Below are 11,904 nucleotides of genomic sequence, written 5' to 3'. Positions count from 1 at the left end.
ATGGCTATTACTGTGGTTTGCTGGGGTCACAAACTTGGGGCATCGTTGTCTACCACACAAGAGCTATAAGCAAATATTATTTGCCCCACTCATAATTTAGAACAATCTAAAAAACATTAACATAATATTTCTCCAACAGAGAGTTAGATTTTTGTCATTGCTCAATGTTATATTTGGTAATTGTATCGTCTTGATGCATTCTCAATCATCCAGGAAAGTAAATCTCCAAAAAGTTGATTCTGTTCATCTGGACGTAGCGTTTTGTGGGAGAAACGTTTCGTCACTCATCCAAGTGACTTCTTCAGTCTCAGCTGACTGCAGGTTTCGCCAAATCTTATAACCAGTGAGAATTTGCATAATTAAGATTAAGGAACTGATCTCCCAGCCCATTGCTCCTTCAGTGGGCTGGTTTCAGTCATTATGCAAATGTACTGTTTATAAGATTGGGGAAATCTGCAGTCAGCTGAGACTGAAGAAGTCACTTGGTTGAGTGACGAAACGTTTCTCCCACAAAACGCGACGTCCAGATGAACAGAATCAACTTTTTGGAGATTTGGTAAATTTCCAAATGGAAAAATACGTTTTCAATAATGTTGAAAAACAAAACCAAAAAACAACAGATAATGAAAAACATTTATTGAAAGTTTGGTGGTTTTAAAAAACTGTATAGAAAACAGCTTCCCTGAAAGTTGAACCGCCTGGGCTGTACCAAAACTGTAGCCTCTTGCGCTTGAACTGTAGCTCAGCAAATACAATGCTGCCACCTTGTGGTCACTTGTAGCACCTGGGTCTTTAATGGCGATATCCACACTCTGGATCCAGACTCTTCTAGATTTTGAGAAACGTCTTCAGGACCTGAAGCTGTCTGATCGATGTAATGTTACGACTGAGGCTCTTTCTTCATTTCACAGCGTTAAGCTGCATTTGTGGTAAACCATGACTGAAGAAGATAATAGCTTCAAACAGGATTCTAGTGCTTGTTTTTGTTTCTTCACATGTGAGGTATCAATTCATTTCTTCAAGGGAGCACAATTAGGACCTAACTGTAACATCTACTCTTTACTTGTAGCAGTTTATAAAAAGATTAAATTAATATTGAGCAGAATTGATTTCAGCTTATTGGTCCAACCCTCCACAAAAATCCGAGTTTTCTACGTAGCAATTTGGGGAAATGAATTGCCCACCCCTGCTCTAGATCATAGATTGGTGCAGTTTTGCTATTTAAACTATGACATATCCCATGATCCAGCTACTCAGAGTTTGTCGTAGATAAATTATACAGATTTGAACATTAGATTGTGACACTTAGAGAGGGTATAAAGCGGATATGGTCTTGAAGCATTCATGTGGTTATTTCCTGTACTTTGAAAATTACGAGGGGTCACAAATACAGTATTCATAGTATGAATTTTACACGACCTCATTACTGTACTAAAAGCTGATTCTGATCAGGTGAGACGGAGCGACTTTTCTTCTTTCACTTGTCAGCAATGCAGAGTTTAGGCTGCACGTTTCCTCCTCCCCGTCTTTCTTCTCTTTATCTCTGAAACATACATTCACACGCGTTATACAAGCAAATGTGAAAATGTGAGTCTTCGCATCTCAGCACCACAGCACTGACAGTTGTTTACTTACTGACTGAAGTATGGCTGCTTTCACTCTGATTATGAGCTTTATCAGTTGGGACTGGAGGCTTTGATGCCCTCAGCAGATATTTTGGTACATGCTGAAAAATAAGAAACATTTACAGAGTTCAAGAACAGCTTCATGGGAAGATTAATTTATGATGTGGCAACTTATAATTACATGAATGCATTTTTTTTTGCCAAATCCATCTTTGAAAAAAACAGCACAGTCTGACATCCTCCTCTCTGATGCATGACTGTTTAAAACAATGTCTTAATTGAAGTCATGCACCATGAAATGTTTTATAGCACATTAATTCTTTTTAATATTTTATTTTTATTTTTGCATATGAAAATGTGCAAAAGAGGGATAGTGGATATACTGGACAAAGGATGTTGACTATAGAGCAGCCAGGAAAGAGAAGAAGGGGGAGATCACGAAGAAGCTTCATGGATGTAGTGACAGCAGACATGCAGATGATCTGCTGTGAAGATGCCAAAGCGGCGCAACTGAGAAGAAGAGACAAAATAAAAATGTAGAGAAAAAATGGAGGCAATCCCACGCAGTAAACAGTCAGGCCAGCTGGGAGTCGAATCGTGGACTCGCTGCCGGGGGCGATCGAGTTACCCAAGCAGAATAATCTTTGGTATTTTGTATTGTTTTCAGTTTGTTTTATGGTTTTAAGATATGTGACAAAAAAGATATGGAAACATTTAAGCTCAATTTCAGCTCCACGTGTTTTTCCTCTACTTGAGTTCAAGGATCACAGTGCACAAACTTATTTATGATGTCCTGAGCTTCAGTTCATTCTTTGTCTAAAAAAGCGGTTTCAGCTCCTCCCCCTTTAAGGCCAACCTCTCTTTAAGCCAGATTTCTTGTGATTGGCTGTCAACAGAAGGTTTTGACAGCAGGGTGACAGGGGCTTTTTCAGAACATGTAGAGCAGCCTGAAGCCAGAGCTTCTGGGGTTCAGCTGACTTAACTAGCTTGACTTGGGGAACCTACTTACTAGTTACTTTTGGGAAAACCCACAAATAGTGTCACGCAAAAGTTAGTGAGAGGAGGAAAAGTGCACCCGATAGCTGACATATTTACTCTCCTCTAAGCCCATTCAAAGTTGGATCATAGTCCTCAGCCTGCCCACAGACGACGACAATGAGCTTGTCCTCCATGTCTGATAGCTGGAATCCTGTTTTCAGCCTTTATTTGTTGAATTCATACTGAATTATGTCGCTGCAATGACTACATCTACTTTTTTCTTGGTTTTTTATATTACTTTTTGCTTGTTGATATTGCAGAGAATAAATCCTACACCAATACCAGGTCTCAGTTTTTCTAAAACTAAGTAAGTGCATCAGCAATAAAATTAATTGGCAGTATTTAGAAGTACTGTAGCATATAACATGAGGCTGGGAATTACCAAGGAGGGCAGCAAGAACATCAGCAGGTGCATGGGAGGATGTGATCAAAGGTTTCCAGTCAGAGGGTAAGGCAAGCAGGACTTTTATAGATACGTGCAAATTTGTGATTATTTCTATAAAAAGGTTCAAGGCTTCAGCCCAAAAGAGTTGCAATTCATCACACAGATATTCGCTGATGTATATACTTCTGGGTCTACTAAACCTACAAGGAAACTGTACCATAGCATCACATCACTGAACAACTACACTGCAAACTGTGAAACAATGATGTGAGAAAGACGTAAATGGTAAATGGCTTATACAGCGCCTTTCTACTCTAAGCTGGCAGCAAGCAAAAACAAAGGAAAACATTAAACTGCACGTACAGTTGTGAACTGCACTGCTAAACTGTGCCTTACAGGACTCTTGCACATTTTTTTATTTTCTTTTGCAAGTCAGGGGCTGCCAAAGTAATTTCGTTTTGTTTTTTCAAAGCAAATTGTCAGTACAAATTCTGAATCTGCATCTCCATACCCTGAAACAGTTAACATATTCTATACATCTCCACAAAAGCACATTTTTCCATTTAAATATGCAGAAGTTTTCCCCCTTCTCCTTTTACAATGCATAATCTTGCATTGACTTGTGCTTCAAATGACGACCTGTTGTTCTGTTTCTTAATTTGTTTTTGTTTTTTGGTTTTTTTGCATTGCAGAAAAAGCAATTTGCAGGACTCTGAAGCTTGAACTTTTGGGATATAAGGCATATTCGTACATACTATTGTAAATGAGTATCCAGTATTCCAACAATATCTATATTAAAATTTTTTTTTTAAAGGAACAAAATAAGGAAAAGAATGACAGTTTCTTACTCTAAACTTTTTTTTTTGTTTAGATAGGACCAGCAGCAGCTGCCCTGTTCTTCACCAACAGGCCTACTATAGACGTGTGTGCAGATGCTTGACAGGTGGAAACATCTTCATGCACCAACATTAGTGGCATATCTTCAGGAAAAAAAAACAGTGAGCAGAGTAGAAAGTGTGGTTAAACACCGCTGCGCTGCTCATACAGTAACAAGTATGCACTGCACGATTGTTAACATCAGAGAAACCACGATCGAGGTCTTCTCTTCCTGAGTGTCTAACACCTGGTAACTTAAGTTAAGTAAGTGTCCTTTGCTCTTACTTTTATTTTGGAGTCCTTCAACTTTACAATAAACCGTCCGCAAACACACAAAGAAAACCTAAAACATCACATTAAACAGGGTCTAGGTGCTAGATTTGTGTGCATCAGTACATCCTGTTTTAAGGGTCACATGCTTCAGATATGAAGTCCTTATTTAAAGTGCACTGTTATTAAATAATTGTGATGAACTGTTTGTGAGACAACAGCTTAAGTCCTAATGAAGACTTCAATTATCTGAATCTTTTCCTCAGTGTTTATAGGATGAATGTCGTTCTCTTCACTGTAATAGTGACAGAAAATGTGCTTCCTTTGTGCTGGAAGCCAAACTATAGTGGACAATGGAAACGAAATATATTCAGCTCACTTTAAAAGATGCCTATGTCTTTACTTTTTTAGAAAAAGGATTCTTATCTTTGCAATACACGATATTTACAATTTAGCTTGTAATTTGCATTAAGCCTCAATCACACAGGTCTAGGAACCAGTTGGTGACCCTTGGCAACTGGTTTCTCCTGTTGCCAGGGAAAATATGCATTCCCTGATTAGCTGGTGAATGGTTGCTGGAGGTTGCTGGGTAAAACTGGCTGCAAAGAGAGTGCTGCAGCAAAAAATGAAAAATTGTGAGAAACGTTTGACCTCAAAGAAAAATTGTGTTTTTCCCAATTCATCAATAACAACAACAGTTCTTTGAATAGAAGCAGTCTGCGTAATACTGAACCCACCCAGGAGGTTTGTGGTCCATAGCTTGGCCTGCTGTCGCCTCTGTTCTGGATTCTTGTGCTGCGTCGCCGTTCGGTGGAGCTGCTGGGCCGATTTGTAGAGGAGGGCCGAAGACGACTGCTGGTAGAGGGAATTTCTTCCACTTCAGCCAGGAGATCTGTAAGTTCTCCATCACTGATCTCCTCCTCTGTCAGGGAGCTTTCTGTACAGCAACAAGTTCACAGAAATAAATGTGCTTTAAAAAAAAAGGAAACACTGAACGCTGAAACACTTTAACTTTCTTAAGAAAAGTGGTATATAAATAAAGTATTTATATACTTTATTTATACTTAAATACAGTAAGTACACCCATGTGATAATGCCTGAGTTTTTGGTGCTTTACATTGTACTTACAACAGGTGTCTTACCTGCTGTTTCTGTGTATGACTGGTCGCTGTTTTTTTGGCAGGAATGATACATCGTTTAGCCACAGTTCAGTTGTGTGTATGCAATCTGCTAATGGCCAAAGCAATTGCAAGGGGTTTTTGGTGCAGCACCGTATACATTTTTGGGATTAATTTCACTTATCAACAGCTTAAACCTCCAGCAACAAGCAAGCTGGGTAATTTTCTCCTGGTGACTGGTGCTTCCTGAGAGTGGCCTTTCTGAGATACCGGTCCAGATCTGATTTCAAACTGACAGCTATTGATATTAACAGGATCATAAACATAATGTACTGATGTACATTTTTGCCCTCTTGAGAGGAAAAACTAACATTTCTTATTACTGACACTGACCTTTGCTGCTCTTCTCTTCTGTTGCTGATTTTGTTTGCTATTGATAGGGCTGTGCGACATGACCAATGCACAAAACCATATTTTTATGGCCCTAGCAGGGCCTCCAACAGAGATTGCCCTTGTGTGGGTGTGTCCCGCCATCTCTCCTGCCTCAGGTGCCACTTTTTTTGTACAGCTGACTCCCATCAGCAATTAGAAGTACTTAAAGCCAGAGAAAGGTGAGCTCTAGTGTCAGAAACCCATGTTGGGTTGCAGCTAGTGAGCTGTGCGTGTTTGGTGACTAATCCTTTTTTACTTACTTTTCAGTTTACTGACCAACACCTGAGTTTTGGTTTGTTTCTTTAAATGGTGATAGCAGCTTGACCATCTCTTTTAATTCAGTTATTAATAGAAGCATTAAAAAACCTCTTTAATTTAACCATTCTGCCTCTCTCCTTCATCCCCTGGACCTTTTTAGGGGAACGCAACACATACATTTATAAATATATGTTGTAATGGCCGCTATCTCGTTATCTTCCTGAGTCTTTATTAAATGGCGTGCCGCTGGGAAAAGAAAAGCCTGCTCTGACATTTGAGTTTTATTTTGAGCACAAAATAAACGACAGAGTGAAAAGATAAGTGTTTTAATATTGTTAGTCGATATATTTCATCACATCGCACAGGCCTAGTTATTGGTTTAAACTTAGTAAAATGTCATGTAAGTGCATATAAGGAACATAACATTTTTAATGGTTCATTATTCTAGCCGTGAACCTTTAACTACACACTTTTACCTGTAACATGAGGAGTCACTGCACACTCGGGACAAACCCAGTCACCTTCAGGTCTCGTGTTTAAAGTTGGTCTCAAGCAGTGCATATGATAACTGGAAAGAAAAAAATGTAGTTCTGTACATATGAGCACCAGCTGGGACACATGCAAAACATGAGTGGCGCTATTCAAAAAGCATCACAGGGTGGAATCACGACAAATCAAAACATGTGAAATCATACCCTGAATCACAGAGTATGCACACCAGAAGCCGGTGCCTCCGGTCTCCACGACCACATTCCTCACAGATAACCGCAGCACTGCTCCCCTCCTCTTCATCACCACCATCTTCATTTTTTCGTACGCTCACTTTGATCTGGGGAAGCACAAATACCTCAGCCCACTGTTCACATATATAATGCTGGATTTCCATATGCCACCTCCATCAAACCTTTTTTTGAACGTCGTCTCCAGGGCTCTGTCTCTGGTAGATTAAGGTAAAACTGATGCGATCCACTGGGCAAGTGTTAGCTGTCTGAAAATCAATAGAAAGAAAAGAAATCTGTGAACACAGCAGTGTCTTAAAATTTCATTCACATATGTTTGTAACTACTCACTATCACTTTGGAAAAAGTGAAAACAGTGGAAAAAACACAATTCTCAACACATTACATTACTTATATTTGGCCAACAGCATAGAACTTAATTTACAACAATTTGCAAAAAATTATTTTATCAATAAAAAAATTAAATTAAATCTAAAATTCTCACCTTTAAACTGTTAAAATGATTAACCGCATTAACATTATGTTCAGTCTGTGTCAGAAGAAGCCTTTTTGTTTATATTGTTTTTATGCCGTACATGCACCCTTTTACCCAAGCGAAATTCCCTATTTTCCATCAAATGAGCTGGTATGGCTCTTAAAGAATGTTAAACAACATTTACGACTTTAAAGTATCTGTGAAAGGTGAGGAGAGTTTACCTGGGACCACTGGAGAATACATTCAAGGCAAAAGACGTGCTGGCAGTTCTCCAGAGAGCCCACAGTCTGCTTCTCAAAGGGATTCAGGCAAATGTAGCATTTCACTGAATCACACATCAAATCTTCGCTTTCTGCACCAGCTGTATTCAACACAGGGGATCTATCCATCTGTTTGTATCAGTTGAAACCTTTACTATCAATATGACTGATGTCCGCAATACCTTACTGCTTACACACCGTTAAAACGGAACAGTTATAACCAAACTCCATTTCAGTGGTTTCTTACAAAGAGTCACTGATCGACCACAACAACAGGTCAGCTAGCATTAGCCGCTACTATCATTTCCTGCTGCCGCGTTAATATAAACATATATCAAAATATGTGTAGCCTCATTATTAAGTGATTCGTTCTTTACTTAACTTGTGTGACAGGATATCAATTATATTTAGCCCGTAAAATTAAATCTGTAGCTTCTTTACTACTGAACTATTTTCATGTTCCCCGCTACCCGTGAAAACATCCGGTCCTTTTCTTTCAGAATAAGAGCGGTTAATCGCGCTTGGTCTCTTTCACTTCCTGTAGTAAAGAGATGGTTATCTTAGAAACCAACTTTTACAAAATAAAAAAATAGTAATTGGAAAAACCGGAATGATCAGTGATTGCCCCTCTGAAGTTTGAAACATTAGGAGAAAATATTGTGTTATATTCTGAATCCCTACTGATTCAGCTGACCCTGCAGAAACATACAGCATTCTCAATCCCGCCTATAAGAGTAATAATAATAATAATGATAATAATAAAATAATAATAAAAAATAATAAAAAATAATAATAATAATAATACATTTTATTCGAAAGTGCTTTTCAGAACACTCAAGGACACTGTACACAGCAGAATAATAAAAGCAACATAAAAACAAGCAGTTTACACAATCATAAAAGCATAAGACATAAAACAAATTTAAAATAGCAGAGTGGGGAGGTTATGTGGGATAAGCTATTTTGAACAAGTGAGTTTTGAGTCTGGACTTAAGGAGAGAGAAGGAAGTAATATTTCTTAAATCAGGAGGTAGGGAATTCCAGAGTCAAGGAGCAGAGCAGCTGAAGGCCCTGCTCCCCATGGTGGCAAGACGGGCAAGACGGGGAGAGGGGACAGATAGAGAAAGAGAAGAAGAAGATCTGAGACACCGAGATGGGATGGTGATCTGAACCAGATCAGAGTTATGGAGGGGAGAGATGATGAATAGTACCATCTACATTAGTCAAAGAGGTCTGCAGTATGCATCAGTGGGCAAGATACTGAACCCTGAGTTGCCTCTGATACATCTCCCAATGTTTTAAACTGACAGAAAAATAAAACTGTATTTTGGAAGTCATTATTATTCAAGACAGAAACATGGGACTACCTTGCACTCTCTTTACTGTGTTTTGACAACTGACTCAAATCAGTCATTGGGCTATGAGTCCTTAAGGTCATGGAAAGGAGAGCTTTTGCTTTACAGTGCGTTGGCTGTGTGTTTGTGTCTGTTCATGCCTACTCAGTGACGAGGAGCTTTGGGTCATTTCACCTTCTGACTAGCTTTCATTTTGTGACTAACTTCTAGGGTTTTCATCTGAATTCAGTCTGAATTTTTCCTAATTATAGTCTGCAGTATGTATCAGTGGGCAAGATTATGAACCTCAAGTTGCCCCCGATACATTTGTGTGACTGAGGGTATCAGAATGTTGGAAAATTAGCTTAGGCATAAAACTGGGTTCTCAATTAGAGTACAAAAGTACTATATAATTATCCAGTAATGGGTAAAGCTGGATCCCTGGAGTGTGTGAACAGTTAGTTTTTAATATTTCACCCACTTATGGTGACTGCAGACAAAAATGTGTGCTTCACACAAAGAGATGATACAAATAGCAGCACTTATACCATATATTCACTTCCTTAAAAAAAAACCAAAACAACAGGCTCTATCACTTTTTGCACCCTGTTGTGATACAGACAGTCTGCAATCATCTGAAATGAAAAACAAGATAAACTTGCAACATAAAGATGCAAAGATGTCATTCTTACCACTACAGGGCACACTGCAGATTACTCAAACCTTGTTAATGAGAGCTTTCAGTTTACAGTTTGCAAGAATGATTTAAATCACGTTTTCCTTTACCATCATGAGTCACTGGGTGTATAATGATGCAGTTTCATTTAGTCAGTTTCACCTATTTAACACTGAAACTACTACACAGGCTAGAATGGATGTGTGTAGAATGATTTGATTTGTCAGAAACGTCCATTCCAAAGGTTGTACAAATAAGTAAAATTTAAAAAAAAAAAACACAAAAAAACAGGTTTAACACCACACTCTGATTTTATATTTTTATCTGCATGGCAAGCCTTCAGGTACAATATGAGAGAAAGTGAAAGATGTTTGTGTGTTTTGCAATATTAAAAGAAAAACCACAACACCAATATGGCAACTCTCAAAGAATGTAAAAACTCCATCCAGCCTGATGGAAATGTTGTCAAATTGTGGGGGAAGACTGAACAGCAAATTTCCATTCACTGCAACACTTTGTATATTTTTATAGTATGTAAATGATGCTTTTGGACTGACGCGAAAATGTTCTGCTTGTTTTACACATGCAGTACTAAGCTAACACATTAAAAATACAATCAAAAATAACCACAAGCTGTTAAGCTGTATACATTTACACTGACGAGGGTGGGTGATAAAAGTACACTGTAGACCGTCATGCTTTGGTTTCCTGTGCCTGTCTCTTTGAAACAGGAAACTACACTGTCTGAGCAAAAACCAGCATGTTACATACCCTCTGTAGTCAGAGAGAAGCAGCACAAACAGGAGGTTTCATCGCGTTTTTGGTCTGCATTTTCTGCATGTGGATATCAAACGGAGTCCATAAACGACTTGGTGAGCAACTTTATATATTAATGATAATATTCCACACATATACATAATTTTAGTAATTTATCTATCAAAAAAAGACTTTAGAAAATGTTTCACAAAACCTGCCGAGATTGTAAAAAAAATCTCTGTTCTCTTAAACTTTACAGCAGAAAAGTAAAAATTATTAAACATCTAAGAACACTTTGTCATCGTTTATTATTGAAGATGATTTACTTTATTGGTTTAATTTGTGGACGGTGACTTTCTGCCTTGTTATGCTTCACTTTTGTTAATTTCTTGAATAAGTTAAGTATAAAATCCTAAATTACTCTTTGTTTTAATAAACCAGATGAAAGCATTTTCTGGAGCAACAACAACGTGTTAAAAGCAGAATCTACTTTAAATGTTTCTGATCAGCTTGTGTTTGCTGTTGTGTGGAACTGAAAGTGGAAAAACTCTGAATGGAAATGTGTGTGTGTTTGTGTTGCAGGAGACAAACTGTGATGCTTCATTTTTGAGAACCATCCTACGCTTCTTTTGATATGACCAAGAAAAATACCAACCTGCCATGATGAATGTGACAAACGATGACTGCAACATCCAAACGCAAGAGTACGAGTATCATCTATTCCCGGCCGTCTACATCCTCGCCTTGCTTGTGGGTTTGCCGGGTAACCTGGCAGCCCTTTTCGTCTTCACCTTTAAGATCACTCACCGCACGGCCTTCAGTATCTACATCAGCAACCTGGCGGTGGCGGACATCATCATCCTTTGCGTTCTTCCCTTTCGGATCCACTACCACATAAACAGGAACAACTGGCAGTTCGGGGACTTCACCTGCCGCCTCACAGGGACTCTCTACTACGCCAACATTTACATGAGTATCTGCTTCATGACATGTATCTGCGTGGACCGCTATATGGCCACGGTGCACCCGCACAATTACCTGAGGATGCGGAGCCCCTGGTGCGCTCTGATTGCGAGCGTGGTGCTCTGGTGCTCTGTCGGAGTGGCCATCCTGGTCTTCATACTCATGGGGCCTTTGAAAACCAACTCAGACAATTCTCAAAACCTCAGTTGTTTTGAAAATTTCGCCAAGATAGAATGGGACACTCGTCTGGGGCCATACAGCATACTGGGCCTCGTCTTTGGCTCCTTGGTGCCCACCATAATCATCCTAGTGTGTTACCCGCTGGCCGTGAGGCGCATTTCCCTGATCCGAACTAGAACAGCCCAAAAAGCTGTGAGGGTCATCTACACCATCCTAGTTATCATGCTGCTCTGCTTCCTGCCTAACCACATTGTGTACTTGCTGCACCTCCTTTACCGCTGGGAGATGATCCAAAACTGCTCCTTTGGCAGAGCCATCTACAACGCCCGGCGGATCACCATGGCGCTCATCACCCTCAACACATGTCTTGACCCTGTGCTCTACTATGTCACCACCAGCCACTGCCACTGGGAGCGATTAAAGATGACATGGCTGTGGGGAGCGGTGAGCCGGAGGAGGGGGGTTTATACCATCGCAGTGAACTGAGGACGGGGGCAACAACACACTTACTGTAAATA

At 39.5% G+C, this 11,904-nt stretch overlaps 2 protein-coding genes across 2 annotated transcripts; one reads left to right on the top strand and one right to left on the bottom strand.

Annotated features, from left to right (window-relative positions):
* Positions 1-652: 652 nt before the first annotated feature.
* On the bottom strand, positions 653-7,967 carry LOC102215182 (PHD and RING finger domain-containing protein 1-like). Its single transcript, XM_005740941.1, has 7 exons — positions 7,439-7,967; positions 6,907-6,990; positions 6,698-6,831; positions 6,479-6,570; positions 4,932-5,131; positions 1,636-1,726; positions 653-1,543 (listed from the first exon to the last, which is right to left on the bottom strand). The coding sequence occupies exons 1-7, from the start codon at positions 7,604-7,606 to the stop codon at positions 1,500-1,502; spliced, it is 813 nt and encodes a 270-aa protein (XP_005740998.1). The 5' UTR covers positions 7,607-7,967; the 3' UTR covers positions 653-1,499.
* A 2,309-nt stretch (positions 7,968-10,276) lies between these two features.
* On the top strand, positions 10,277-11,902 carry LOC102214905 (lysophosphatidic acid receptor 6). Its single transcript, XM_005740940.1, has 2 exons — positions 10,277-10,359; positions 10,826-11,902. Exon 2 carries the CDS (start codon positions 10,904-10,906, stop codon positions 11,870-11,872), a length of 969 nt encoding a protein of 322 aa, XP_005740997.1. The 5' UTR covers positions 10,277-10,359; positions 10,826-10,903; the 3' UTR covers positions 11,873-11,902.
* Positions 11,903-11,904: the final 2 nt, after the last annotated feature.

This window comes from Pundamilia nyererei, unplaced genomic scaffold, assembly GCF_000239375.1.
Source record: "Pundamilia nyererei isolate P.nyererei 1_Seehausen unplaced genomic scaffold, PunNye1.0 scaffold00106, whole genome shotgun sequence".
NCBI lineage: Eukaryota > Metazoa > Chordata > Actinopteri > Cichliformes > Cichlidae > Pundamilia > Pundamilia nyererei.
The sequence above is the reverse complement of the archived record's forward strand: the minus strand, read 5'-3'. Positions and strand labels throughout refer to the sequence as shown.

Excerpts from the sequence above, each read along its gene's own strand:
- LOC102215182 (XM_005740941.1), bottom strand. The coding sequence starts at position 7,606 with ATGGATAGATCCCCTGTGTTGAATACAGCTGGTGCAGAAAGCGAAGAT. Across the intron at positions 6,991-7,438 it reads GTATTCTCCAGTGGTCCCAG|ACAGCTAACACTTGCCCAGT; the intron begins GTAAACTCTCCT and ends ATTGATTTTCAG. Across the intron at positions 6,832-6,906 it reads GAGACGACGTTCAAAAAAAG|ATCAAAGTGAGCGTACGAAA; the intron begins GTTTGATGGAGG and ends GTGCTTCCCCAG.
- LOC102214905 (XM_005740940.1), top strand. The coding sequence starts at position 10,904 with ATGATGAATGTGACAAACGATGACTGCAACATCCAAACGCAAGAGTAC.